This window comes from Motacilla alba, chromosome 9 (assembly GCF_015832195.1).
Source record: "Motacilla alba alba isolate MOTALB_02 chromosome 9, Motacilla_alba_V1.0_pri, whole genome shotgun sequence".
NCBI classification, from domain to species: domain Eukaryota; kingdom Metazoa; phylum Chordata; class Aves; order Passeriformes; family Motacillidae; genus Motacilla; species Motacilla alba.
Genome location: NC_052024.1, coordinates 10,930,949 through 10,943,120, shown reverse-complemented (window position 1 = coordinate 10,943,120; position 12,172 = coordinate 10,930,949). Strand labels below are relative to the sequence as shown.

At 40.6% G+C, this 12,172-nt stretch overlaps 2 protein-coding genes across 11 annotated transcripts in view; both read left to right on the top strand.

Moving 5' to 3' along the window:
* ATR (ATR serine/threonine kinase) overlaps positions 1 to 1,294 on the top strand; it is a 38,766-nt gene extending 37,472 nt beyond the window's left edge. For both annotated transcript variants that reach the window (XM_038145742.1, XM_038145741.1), the window contains exon 47: positions 1,034 to 1,294. In XM_038145742.1, coding sequence (XP_038001670.1) covers positions 1,034 to 1,207 — 174 coding nt within the window. In that variant the 3' untranslated portion in view covers positions 1,208 to 1,294. The remainder of the gene's footprint in view (positions 1 to 1,033) is intronic.
* Positions 1,295 to 2,727: 1,433 nt separating this feature from the next.
* The window catches only part of XRN1 (5'-3' exoribonuclease 1), a 42,112-nt gene continuing 32,667 nt past the window's right edge, over positions 2,728 to 12,172 (top strand). For 5 of the 9 annotated variants that reach the window (XR_005257961.1, XR_005257962.1, XM_038145559.1 and 2 more), the window contains exons 1-9: positions 2,729 to 2,983; positions 5,671 to 5,903; positions 7,176 to 7,273; positions 7,586 to 7,695; positions 7,803 to 7,913; positions 8,167 to 8,249; positions 10,292 to 10,379; positions 10,501 to 10,669; positions 10,883 to 10,950. Coding sequence is in view for 7 of the 9 variants with exons in the window: in XM_038145559.1 (XP_038001487.1) it covers positions 2,909 to 2,983; positions 5,671 to 5,903; positions 7,176 to 7,273; positions 7,586 to 7,695; positions 7,803 to 7,913; positions 8,167 to 8,249; positions 10,292 to 10,379; positions 10,501 to 10,669; positions 10,883 to 10,950 (1,035 nt within the window). In the remaining 2 variants the exon portion in view is untranslated. Of the gene's footprint in view, positions 2,984 to 5,670; positions 5,904 to 7,175; positions 7,274 to 7,585; positions 7,696 to 7,802; positions 7,914 to 8,166; positions 8,250 to 10,291; positions 10,380 to 10,500; positions 10,670 to 10,882; positions 10,951 to 12,172 lie in introns of those variants that run through there. The other 4 variants (XM_038145561.1, XM_038145560.1, XM_038145562.1 and 1 more) reach the window with 3 other exon arrangements.

The following is a 12,172-nucleotide window of genomic DNA, read 5'->3' as shown; positions in this document are numbered from 1 at the left end:
TTACCCCTCACTTGCAGAGTCCTCCAGATTTACAGTGATGGTAACATCTGGAGTCCTTTGCGTGTGTATTTTTATGCTTTCCCTGAGTGGGTGTTTATTATTGAATAAGTATGTGCCTTGGTACATATAAAGAATGATGTGATTAAAATTAGGATATTATACTGTTTCTTTATTAGCTGCTGCTGAAGGCTGTATTATTCATCCAAAGTATAGCTTAATTTTTATTATCTTCCCTCTGTGCAAAATTTCTGATTCGTCCCTTTGTATTTTTGGTTGTTTGGTTTTTTTTAAGGACTATTTAATTAAAATAAATGTGTAATAGCAGACAATACTTAGGGAGCACTGACAAACACAACAGCTAGGATAAGGAAAAACTATATCACTGAAACTGGATGACAACAAAGAACTTACCTGGTCTATTTCAGCACAGAAAATCTACCAGTCTTCAAACAGTTACTAACCAGGCTGTGTCTACATTCTTTTACAATAATTTTCTTTTACAAGACCACCCACATAATTGTATTTGTTAACTGCTTTTTCTGGAGGACTGCCAACGTTATGCTTGAGCTTTAAAAGAAAATGTGTGAGTGTAATTGGTATGAACTAGCAACTCCAGTGGGTCTTGGAACAGCTCATTTTGAGATGCTCAAATTTTGACCTAAATTTTCCAGACTTAAATTTTATCCAGAATTGCAGGAACAAGGCTAGGAAAATGTTGCATTTATTTGAAATTAATTATAGGTAATAAAGCTTTCTAACAATTCCCAAATATATTTATATAGCTCTTTCAGTCTCCTTTGGTAACTTTTAACTGTAAAAATGTAAGGCAAAAGTTATAGCTTGACCAATAATATATCCATTCTAGAGAATTGTTCTTAAAAGTGAGTAGCCTTTGTTCCCAATGTAGCTGGTATAGGCATCTGGATTTTGTATTAAATTATACTATGATTTCAAACACATCCTAAGAAATACTGGTTTTATTTTGAGAAGTGGAAGTTCATGAGTAGTACCAATTTTTTTTTCTTCGTTCCAGGCTAAAACCCATGTCCTTGATATAGAGCAACGGCTGCAAGGTGTCATTAAAACTAGAAACAGAATCAAAGGATTACCTTTATCTATTGAAGGGCATGTTCACTACCTCATTCAAGAAGCAAGTGATGACAACCTGCTCTGCCAGATGTATATGGGCTGGGCTCCATATATGTGATACTTGTTCCCTTTGGAATGGTACCATCCACAAGTGCTGTAGCTATTAATACTGTTGGGAAGGAATCACTCAGTGGTACCTTGTTACTTGTGTTGATTTTTGGTCGCAAGCAGAAGAACAGGTTTATGGTCTTCCAAAATCTGTGTAAAATGTACAGTGCCCTTGCAAGGATGCTATGAATGCAGATGTGTAAGGTGCTAGGACTTACCTTTTGTACACACATAGAAGGCAGTACACAAGAACTGCTTAAAAATTAGACTATGCAAGGCTCTGCAAGTCTCTAACTATATGAAAGATTTTCATGATGCTGACAGATGCACTCTATGAAGTACTGTATATTTTTGTAAACATGTTTCTCATTTGGCTTAGATTAGAAAATAAAACAATGAAGTTTAATACTGATGGGATGTAAAGTGGTTATTTCAACTTTTGTACTCATTTTCAGAAAGGCTTTCTAAAAGTTATTAGTATTTCTTTCCAGCAGTAGACTTTTCTTCAACTTTCTTCCATGTTGCCTGGCTATCTCTAGGAAAGCTTTTGGGGTCTTAAATCTTAGCATGAGTAAACTGGTAATGTGATTCCATGTTCTGAACCTGTTTCCTTAGCCCTTGAGTGCTAAAAACCCCTCCTGAAGGACACGGCACAAAGCTGGGAACTTGAGGACCCTGGCAGTGTGGCTGTGAGGCCAGGGCAGCAGGCAGGTGGTTGTAGCTGTGTAACATCCATGTAGGCTCCTGAGAGCCTTGCGCAGCCCCTCTTCCTCCCCTGGAAGAAGCACAGCTCTAGGGAGTATTTTTCAGACTCCATTTCAGAAAATGTAGCACAGACAAGAGTAGACTAAAATATGGTTGAAAGGCAAATGCTAACTTAGATAAATGCTTGCTTTCTAGGCATCCAAATTGTAGGGAAATAAGGAGCGGGGGGGGGGGGGGGGGGAAGAGGGAAAAATTACAGCCTTTTAACCTACAGTAGGCTATCATTAGAAGTTTTGTACAGTGGTTTTGTTTCTGCTATTTTGAGAGACAAAGAACGCTGTTAGGTTTTGAACACAGGCTCACACGGTGGTGTGACACTCGAGTGTTTCTTCTGTTCAGCTGAAATCCAGAGGTTTGGGGAAGTAAAATAATAGGTCTGCAACTGCTTCTAGGGCGTTTGTTTCTCTTTCTAGTGGGTAATCTAGAAGTGTTGTCACTGTCTCATAAACGAGTTTTGACGAGTTTTCCTAGTAAAATATTTGGAACATACAGTGATCTTTTCCGGTGTTGTGTTTGAGTGCTGACGTTCTGTTGTTTTTCCCAGGCTTTATCAGTTTATCGGAGCGCAGAGAGCCGCCCGGGGAGCTGTTGCAGCGGGCGTTGCCATCGCGCGGGGAGCAGATCCGCTGCCCGGGCCGGGGGACGGGGGCCCGGGCTGGGGCAGGGCAGGGGGTCCCGCGCGTTCGCTGAGCTCCCAGGCCCTGCGTGCCGGGGGCGGCGGTGAGGCGGCCGGGGGGTGGGAGCCGGCCCGGGCCCGCCCCGCTCCCGCCCCGCTCCCGCCCCGCCCCGGCCGGGCCCGCCCCGCTCCGGCGCCGCTCTGTGCCCGCTCGCTGTCGGTGGTGCGGGCGCTCGGCCGCTGTCAGCGCGGCGCGCCGGAAGGAGGGCGGAGCGCGGCCCGCGGTGTTTGGTTCCGGCGGGGCTGTGAGGGCGGCGGGGAGCTGTGGCCATGGGGGTCCCCAAGTTCTACCGGTGGATCTCGGAGCGGTACCCCTGCCTCAGCCAGGTGCTGAAGGAGCATCAGGTGAGCTGGGGGCGGAGCGGCGCTGCCTGACACGGGTCAGCCCCGGGGGGGTCCTGACCGGCCCCTCGGCGGGATGAGGGAGGGGGACGAACGCGCGGCCTCGTCCGCGGCCGGCCCAGCGGGACCGAGTCCCAGCCCGGGCCGGCTCGCCCACAGCCGGGGCGGCGCAGGGGGGCGGCTGCAGCTGAGCCGGAGCGGCCGAAAGCGGTGGGACGGCGGTGGGCGATCGCTGGGGAGCGGGCGAGGCGTTCGGTGCCCCCTGACAGCCCGCCTGTCCGGGCCGAGCCCGTCGCTGGCGGGCAGCAGTGCCCGGAGCCCGCGGCTGGGGGCCGGCGATGGTCTCAGCAGTCCCGGACCCGGAGTGCCCCGTTCCCCCGGGGAGCGGCCGGCCCGCGGCGGGTCCCGGCCCGTGGCCGTGCCCGGCTGCCCCGCCGGGCTCTGCCCTCGCTCTGGGGCCCCTCGGCAGCTCCGCGGTGCTCCCTCAGCACCCGTGGGGAGCCCAAGGTCGGAGTTTACTCCTTGTTTGGCTCAGAAAAGTTACAGCTGCTGACGGCCAATGGCGCGGTAATGACGAGGGACAGGTTTTACAGCTCTGCTGCGTTTCCTTGTTGTCGCCTGTGTCGGACAGTTTGTGTTAGCAGCTAAACCGGGAAGTATGTTCAAGCCTGGAAAACGAAAGCCGTAAATCATACTTCAACAGTTGGACAAAGACATCGTCTTCTCAGAGATGTCATGTTTGGTACCTGTTGGATACAAGCTGTTCTAATGATCATTTTCAGCTGGTGTCACAGATGTGGTTTTATAGATTGAGTAAGGATGTTCTGAGATAGGTGATAATTGAGAGTGTGTTTGAATATTAATGCGTTTTCCCTAAACACCTGTGATTGTTAAAGATTAAATGTCTGTTCTGTCAGTGTAACTAAGATGCCCAGCTCAAGTGATTCCCAAGCTGGATGTTTGGCCTTACCTGCTAGCTTCAAAGCAGTTTTCAAAGCTTAGGTGTTTGCTTATCTGTTGGCCTTCTCTGAAGTGTCCAAAGCTATCTGTGTAGCAGGGCAGCAGCAGTTTATGCTGCCTGTTCTGCTGTTTCCTTAGAAGCCTAGGTTGCTCACACATCTTTAAACTTGTGCTGAAGAACCGTGGCAAGCTGAGGAGGCAGCAGTGTCTGCTCTAACCAGGGGAATGGCAGCAAGGGGGCAGATAGAGCTCCTAAGGTAAACAGTAAACATGACTTAACCCTTCCAGATCACTTGTATATATCAGTTTGTATATACAAATATCACTTGTATATATCAGTTTGTATATACAAACTGACACATACTAGCATCTAGAGTATATGCTAAGAGTAAAAAAAAAACAACACAAAAACAACAAATTGAAAGGCCTATCTATGTAAAAGAGAATTATTGTTAAATCATATTATAGCTGTGCTTCTTGAAGAAAACATACGACTTTTTATGTATGTTGCTTCCACGAAAAAAGCTTTAGTTTTTGTCCCTTTAAAATGCTGCCTGTGCACTGCCCTGCTCACTTATCTGAAAGCATTGAGAGCAGTTTGGTTGCTGAGTTTAACCATACTAAACATCATGATGTGCAACACAAGACTAGTTACAGCAGCTGAGTGGGGATCATTCCTGATCCTGCCTCTAATTTCTTTCCTTCACCATTTCCTCTTTCTAAGACAATTACATTTCTCTTGCATCTGGACGATAAATGCAAGCCCAACAAGGTGCCTTTAAAGATGTTTAAAGCAATGCTATAGAAAATGCCATAGAAAACTGTAACAAGTTGGTGGTGCCTTTTCCTAGGTGTGATGATGGGAGGATTTTTGTGAACAGTCTTACTGGGGGATTAGGGAATAGATTTGTTTAATGTCAGTTTCTCTTGTGGTGAATTTCAGTAACACCGAAGTAGTACTGACCCCTTTATGTCATACGTTTACCAGTGTTGGTTCTTGTATGTTGCTTGTGTACATTTGGGAAGGTTTTCTTTTTTCTTTAAAAGAAAGTGTGACTGCTATAGATAAGGCTGTTAGAAGAGCAGAGAACTAGAAGGAAAAAGTAAGTGTTTGGAAAGTCTGGGTGAGAAATTGATGTTATTATAGCTAACTCTCTGCTTTTGGTGCTCATTTCCACTCTCTAGACTCAAAGATGCTCACAAGCATAGCTGAAAAGACAGCATGTAGTGATTGGGCTAGAAGCTGCTGAACAGGAGGAGAACACTAAAGGTTCTTAAGCCAGCTTTGCTTGGGAATATTGTTGGAAATTGCATACTCAGTTTTGTAGTTTTTATTGTTTGTAGTGCAGCTATGGAAGGTTGAATTCATGAAATGTGCAGGCTTACAAAAATGAAAAAAAAAATCTTCCTGAAAACAGTGGTTTGGGTTTGCTTTTCCATTTTACAATGTAGAAGATAGCCTGAGCAGAGGGACAAAAGTCCTGAGGTTCCAGAAACAGCCAGGATAAAGTAGGAATCTGTTCAGCTGGATTGGCTCACTGAGGAAAATCACAGTAACAGATTGCATGTGCAGGCAAACCCATACCCAGTGCAGATATTCTTACTCTGCCTGTTGGTGTGCAGGAGGTTCCACAGAGGGCTTCCCATCTCAGCTCATTTCCAGAGTGCTCTCAGGTGTGCCTTGGGCAGTGGCTGCATTCACCAAGTGGTACTAACCGGGGCGTTTGTAGATTCCAGAATTTGACAACTTGTACCTGGACATGAATGGCATTATACATCAGTGTTCACATCCAAATGATGACGATGTCCACTTCAGAATCTCAGAAGATAAGATTTTTGCCAATATTTTTCACTATTTGGAAGTACTATTTCGCATTATTAAACCAAGAAAGGTTTTCTTCATGGCGGTTGATGGAGTAGCTCCAAGAGCAAAAATGAATCAGCAGCGTGGGAGACGTTTTAGGTAAGAAGATCAGTTCTGACTCTGTCTTGAGAATAGTAAACACTTAAAAGAACCCACTTACTGAAATGTGTGCCATAAAAAGTAAGAGATGGTGAGTGGTTGTGCCTTTGATGGTAGTTTGAATTGAATGAGGGTAACTACCTCTAAAATGTTAAAATCAGGATTCCAAAAGGAAAGTTTGCTTGTTACGTAAATTTTTCTCTGTGTATGTGGCACTTGATGACAAGGGGAGCTTTTTCTTATGAAATTTTCTTTGCAACAGCTCTGCAGTGGAGCTCTCTCAGATGTTTCCAAATGCTTCAGAACCTCAGAGAGTCTTTGGTATTTGTGAGTGCTAGTTCCAGACATGCCTATTTGGTAGCTGTAGTGGAAGTCATAGAAAAAATAAAGTTTCTAATGAAGCTGATTTCCTATTAATACCAGTTACCAAGCTAGCTCAGACAGAGAGCTCCAAGTACATTAAGAATTGCAGTAATGTTTTGGGAGATTTGGAAGCTTTTTTAAGATTGCTATAAGGAAAAATAGACAGGGGTCTGACAGTACGGGGATGGTGAGTGAAATGCAGCATAAACAAGCTGCAGGAAAGGAACAAGAAAAAACATTTTCAAGCAAGTGGATTTTTTTGTTTTTGTGATTTGGTTTTTGATGTAATTTTTTTCTGTAAGGAATAAAGGAGGTTGAGAGGAAGCAGAGATTAAGAGTTCTAAATAGAAAATTGTAGCAGAATTGAGGGCCAGACAAAAACTGAAGACTTTGGTGGTTACTTTATTTCTGGTTCAGAAGTGTTTAGGAAGTTCTTGGCCAAGCAAGTCTAGCATGATCTTTGTTAATTTCTCCATTACTGGGCATGGTAAATTGTTCACTCGTGACTTCCTTGGAATTCCACACCTGCTGCTTTGTTTTACTGTGTTACAGTTATTGTTCTGGGGTAGCATTTTCAGATGTTTAGATAACAAATATTCCTGTTGTTTCAACATTAATAGCCATTCATTGTAATCAACCACTGTAGGATCACCTTGGTAATCTGAATGACGACTGCATTTGAATAGTAACAGATTGTCACATTTCTATGAAAAAAGTATTATTTTTAAGCCACCTTAGTTGTATCAGAAATAAGTTCAAACTATTCAGGTATTCAATTTCTCTCCTTTTTTATTTATTAAGCACTCTAAATATTCAACTATATTTATTTTGTCAAAACGTTGTACTTAGGATATTAACATTTGAGTAAGATTTGTTCTCTACTCTCTCTCCAATGCTGTTTTATTTTAGATCAGCAAAAGAGGCAGAGGACAAAATAAAAAAGGCATTGGAAAAGGGAGAAACTCTCCCTACAGAAGCCAGATTTGACTCCAACTGTATTACACCAGGTAAGACAACTTGTTGGTTATTTAAATTTAAGTGTTTATGGTTTGTCATCTGTATTTTGGTACTATTTTCCTATCTTTAGACATGTTTTTTAAAAAATAGAAGACAGAATCATTAAAGGCTTAAGTAAGTTTGTACAAAATTTTTAGTAACATTCAATAGGGTTGGAATACTGTCTCATTCTAAAAAAATTTTAGATTACTATGTAAAAAGTGATACGTCTTAGTAAAGAAACCAGTCATCCCCCTTTTTTAATACTCCTGATATGTAAATGCAAACTAGTGAAAAACTTTAACTTAGGTTTCTGTTTTCAGGAACTGAATTCATGGCCAGATTGAATGAGCATCTTAAATATTTTGTAAATATGAAGATTTCCACTGACAAATCCTGGCAAGGAATAACAGTCTACTTATCAGGCCATGAGGTCAGTCATTATATTTTCTTACTATCCTATTTTAAATAATTTTTTTTGTACACAGTAATACTTACTGCTGAATTTTTTTTGTGTGATTTTTTTTTTTTGGTGTCCAGACTCCAGGGGAAGGTGAGCATAAAATTATGGAGTTCATCAGATCAGAAAAAGCAAAGCCCCATCATGATCCAAACACAAGACACTGTCTCTATGGCTTAGATGCTGACTTGGTATGTGCAATTAAAGTAATACAAACAAGAGGGATTTGTCAAGTGTCTACATTTTTGATATCTTCCTAAGCTCATAGGATTTTAAAATGGTTTGAAACAAGCATGTCATTTTGTATTCTTGCAAACTTTTGAATTTGTAATGAAGCCAAACATCAAAATTTCTGCTTGAAAGGTTTAAAAAAAGTTTAAAAACTGCTTGAAAGGTTTAAAAAAAATTAAAAAGTAAGATCTTTCTGATATCTCTTTGTAATAGATAATGCTGGGATTAACAAGTCATGAGGCACACTTTGCGCTCTTAAGAGAAGAAGTCAGATTTGGTGGTAAAAAGACTCAAAGGTGAATTGATTTAACTTTACTCTTACTTTATGTATGATGAAATTAAATCCAAAACACACTGGGTGACTAAAACAGGTGTGTGTGGTGATTTGGGATTTTTTTTATTGATTGCATAGTAATTTAATGAAGTCTTAGTTTATTCTTTGGGTTAGAAGAGTCATGAAATTACAGAAATCAACATGCTGAAGTGTGCATTTGAATTGGTTTACATTAAAAAGTGTGTGCTGTCAGAACAGCTGATAAAAAATCCTTTAAACTTTGGTGTGTTTTACTTTTTTCTTCATGTAATAATGGAGTAGCCTGGGCTGTATTGACATTTCCATAATAACTCGTGGTCTATAAACAGTCAGAAGATGGTGACTTGTTCCAGAGCTGTGTGTGTACTGGAGCTGTGCTGAAGTAATACAGGAATAATTTACAACTGTTACTGTGGCTGGGTCCCTTCTTTGAAGGACCTTTAAACATATATTGGGTACATAAAGGTAGATGATGGGAAAGACACAAATAAACATTTCTGACACTAAGAGGATTTTGGATAACACAGGATAAGTCATAAATGTTTAGATAAATGTGTAATTTTTGCTAATAAAGGAGTATTTTATTGCCAAGGACAATATGATGAACATCAGAAATACGCTTTCTCTTCAGTCTTTGCAGTCAGCATTTCACTAATACTCATGGGTAGTGTTGGCATGCAACACTGCAATATTTTTAAAGACCTTGCATCTAATCAAAGTGAAACCTTGGGTTTACCTTTCTAAAAAATAAAATAACGTGAAATAAGAGTGCGATTACTTTTTGAAAGATTCATTAGTGAAAGTATGAAATCAAAAGGCCAAGTGTTATTTATTCCCCTCGCCCAGCATTGTTCCATGTTGTAATTTCTGAATAAGTTTGCTCATTACAAGAATTTACTTCTGTAAGTTACAGGAATTGTCTTCTGTCAATATTGTCAGTTTTGTGGATACTTACAGGTTGAAATGTGAAAATCCTAAAAACACATACAAATTGATGTCTCTCCACCGTTTTTTTCATTGAGAGAAATTGATAGTCTTATCAGGATTTTCAAGTCCAGTGCAATAAAGAGTAAGGGCAGAATGACTCTAGGGTCTTACAGCATCAACCCGATTGCCAAAGTTCTTTAATACCAATATGAAAATGGCATTTTAAAAATGGCACAATTGATTCCAAAGCCCAACATAGCTTAGAGTTTGTCTTACATGGGTTTATCTGAAGGCTGCTATCACACACATGTTCCTTTTGGGATCATTTCTGAAATTTCCTCTTTATGTGTGAAGGCACAAGTATTGATGCTGGTTTGTCATTGGAGGTGGTCTCAGCTAGTTATGGTATCTACAAGGTGAAATAGTCCTTTACTAGTTTGAAATACATCATTTAGCTCATTCATCTTTTGGTGTAGGTATTAATTGATTTGAGGCTAATATTGGCTTAGGGTTTTTACGAGTAGTTTTAGTGAAGAGAAAAAGGGAAGGCAGAATATCTGTTGACTATGCCATAAACAAACAGTAGGTTTGTTGTTCTTCTAGTGCTGCATTGAAGCCACAAAATAATACATACAGAGCATGTTTTCAAGTTGAGCACATTCATCTCTTACAAGAAGCATTTCAAATTACTACAAATGTAACCCAGCTGGTTTAGATGGAGATCTGTGTACTCTGGTTTTATTCAGACTAGTTATAAAATACCTTAAAATGGTGAGGCTTGGTGCCAAGTTAGGCTAGTTTTTCTCTTTTTTTGAGCAATAGGATAAGGATTTAGGAAATAGTTACTGCAGCATGGAACTCCACACAGCTGTTCTCTAAGTTAGTTCTTCATACAATCACATCTGGTGTTCAGAAGATTCTACTGTAAAATTTTTTATATAATCCTAAAATAGATTAAAGGAAATGTTTATACATTATTTCTCTACAAAGGTAGAATCCTAGTAAAATTTCTTGTGTTTGAGTTACCTTTGACTTATTAATATTAATGTTGAAAATGTGTTTATAAATAATTAACTTGGTGATTTGAATAATTTACAGAGTGTGTGCACCAGAGGAAACCACGTTTCATTTACTGCACTTATCACTGATGAGAGAATATATTGATTATGAGTTTTCCCCAGTAAAAGTAAGTTCTAATGGAGCTGAGATGCGAAAAAATGGGTGACTGTGTGAGGTGTTTATGCAAAATGACAACAAAAATTATACTCCTGAGTGTTGTTCTTTTATCCTTTTTCTTTTTCCTCCAGGACAAGATTTCTTTTGAATATGATATTGAAAGGATAATAGATGATTGGATCTTAATGGGTTTCCTTGTAGGAAATGATTTTATTCCTCATCTACCTCATTTACACATTAATCATGATGCACTGCCGCTACTTTATAGAACATACATGGCTATCTTGCCAGAACTGGGAGGTGAGAAAACTAAGTTCAGTTGTGGAAAGTAGAAGCATTAACATTGTTGTGTTTGTATTTATTGACCTTTTTTTCACATTAGAATGTTTAGCATTTACTACACTTTCCATAGAGAGGCAGCAAGATTGCATTTTATTACCTGTGCATCATCTAAATGTGAATCTTAAAATTGTTGAATTGTTACTTCAAAAGCATACTTAATTTTCTCAACAGGTTACATCAATGAAAATGGGCATCTGAATTTAGAACGTTTTGAGAAATATCTTACAAGATTGTCAGATGTAAGTAACTTTGAAATTTATAGAATGTTGAATTTAAACTCAGTATGGTACCCTAAAATTCACCATACTGTAGTTTTAATGAACCGTTAAATGGCTGTGTTTTACAGGTGGTTTAATCAGCTGTTATAGCATTGAACAGATGGAATCCTATCAGTTGTTGTCTGATCTTATAGCATAAGAGGAAAAAGATTGAATCATTTGATCTGTGCTTTAGCCAGCACAGTGCTTTTAATACTGCAAGTCAAGTGAGGATTCACCAGTAGAATCATGGTACTCACTTCCCATCAAAGTGTATGGCAGTATCAGGCAAAGCTGGTCAGAGTAGGTGCCAGTAATGCCAGGGATGTGGGCTCAGTCCCTCTAGAGCAGGTGCCAGTAATGCCAGGGATGTGGGCTCAGTCCCTCTAGAGCAGGTGCCAGTAGTGCCAGGGATGTGGGCTCAGTCCATCTAGAGCAGGTGCCAGTAATGCCAGGGATGTGGGCTCAGTCCATCTAGAGCAGGTGCCAGTAATGCCAGGGATGTGGGCTCAGTCCCTCTAGGGCTGTTCACATAACAGTTGGACTCAATGATCCTTGTGGGTCTCTTCCAGCTGAGAATTGTCTGTGATTTCTGTGTATTCTTAAAGCTTGCTGCATGCAGTGATGTTTTTTGTTTCCCCTGCTGGTAGTTTCCTGTGGAGCAAGCTGTCTGAAGGTCTTGGAGGGGGAGAATTATTTCCAAGTTTTTTCTGGAAGTCACTAGTAAAGATCAAGGAGCATCTCTGAGAGGCAGGCATCAGTGTTCATGAACTAACTAGTGTACAGATGGTAATCTTGTTAAGTGCTAGTGCAGTAATCCATCCTAGAGATGAGGTAGGGTATAGGCCATATAGAAATGGAAAGGATTAAACCTTCTGCTGAGCTTGGAAAGAGGGAGATCATCTGTCTCTGTCTCAGCCTTGTTTTCTGGTTCTTGGACAGAGCTGTGAAAGTGTTAGATCTGTGGCGCAAGGCTGTGTTAACCAGACCTTATATGTGTACTGCTTCTAGAGTTGATAGTGAAGTGTAGAAGTTATTTAATTCTTTTTTGTTACACCTTGCTGCCTTCCTGAAAGAAAACAAAATATGTCTTGGCTGTATGTTACAAATTGCTGAGAAACAGGATTTTTAGTATTAATCTGTTTCGTTGTATCTCTAGGGCAAAATGTTTCTGTACAGATTACTCTAGATGTAATCTAATGCA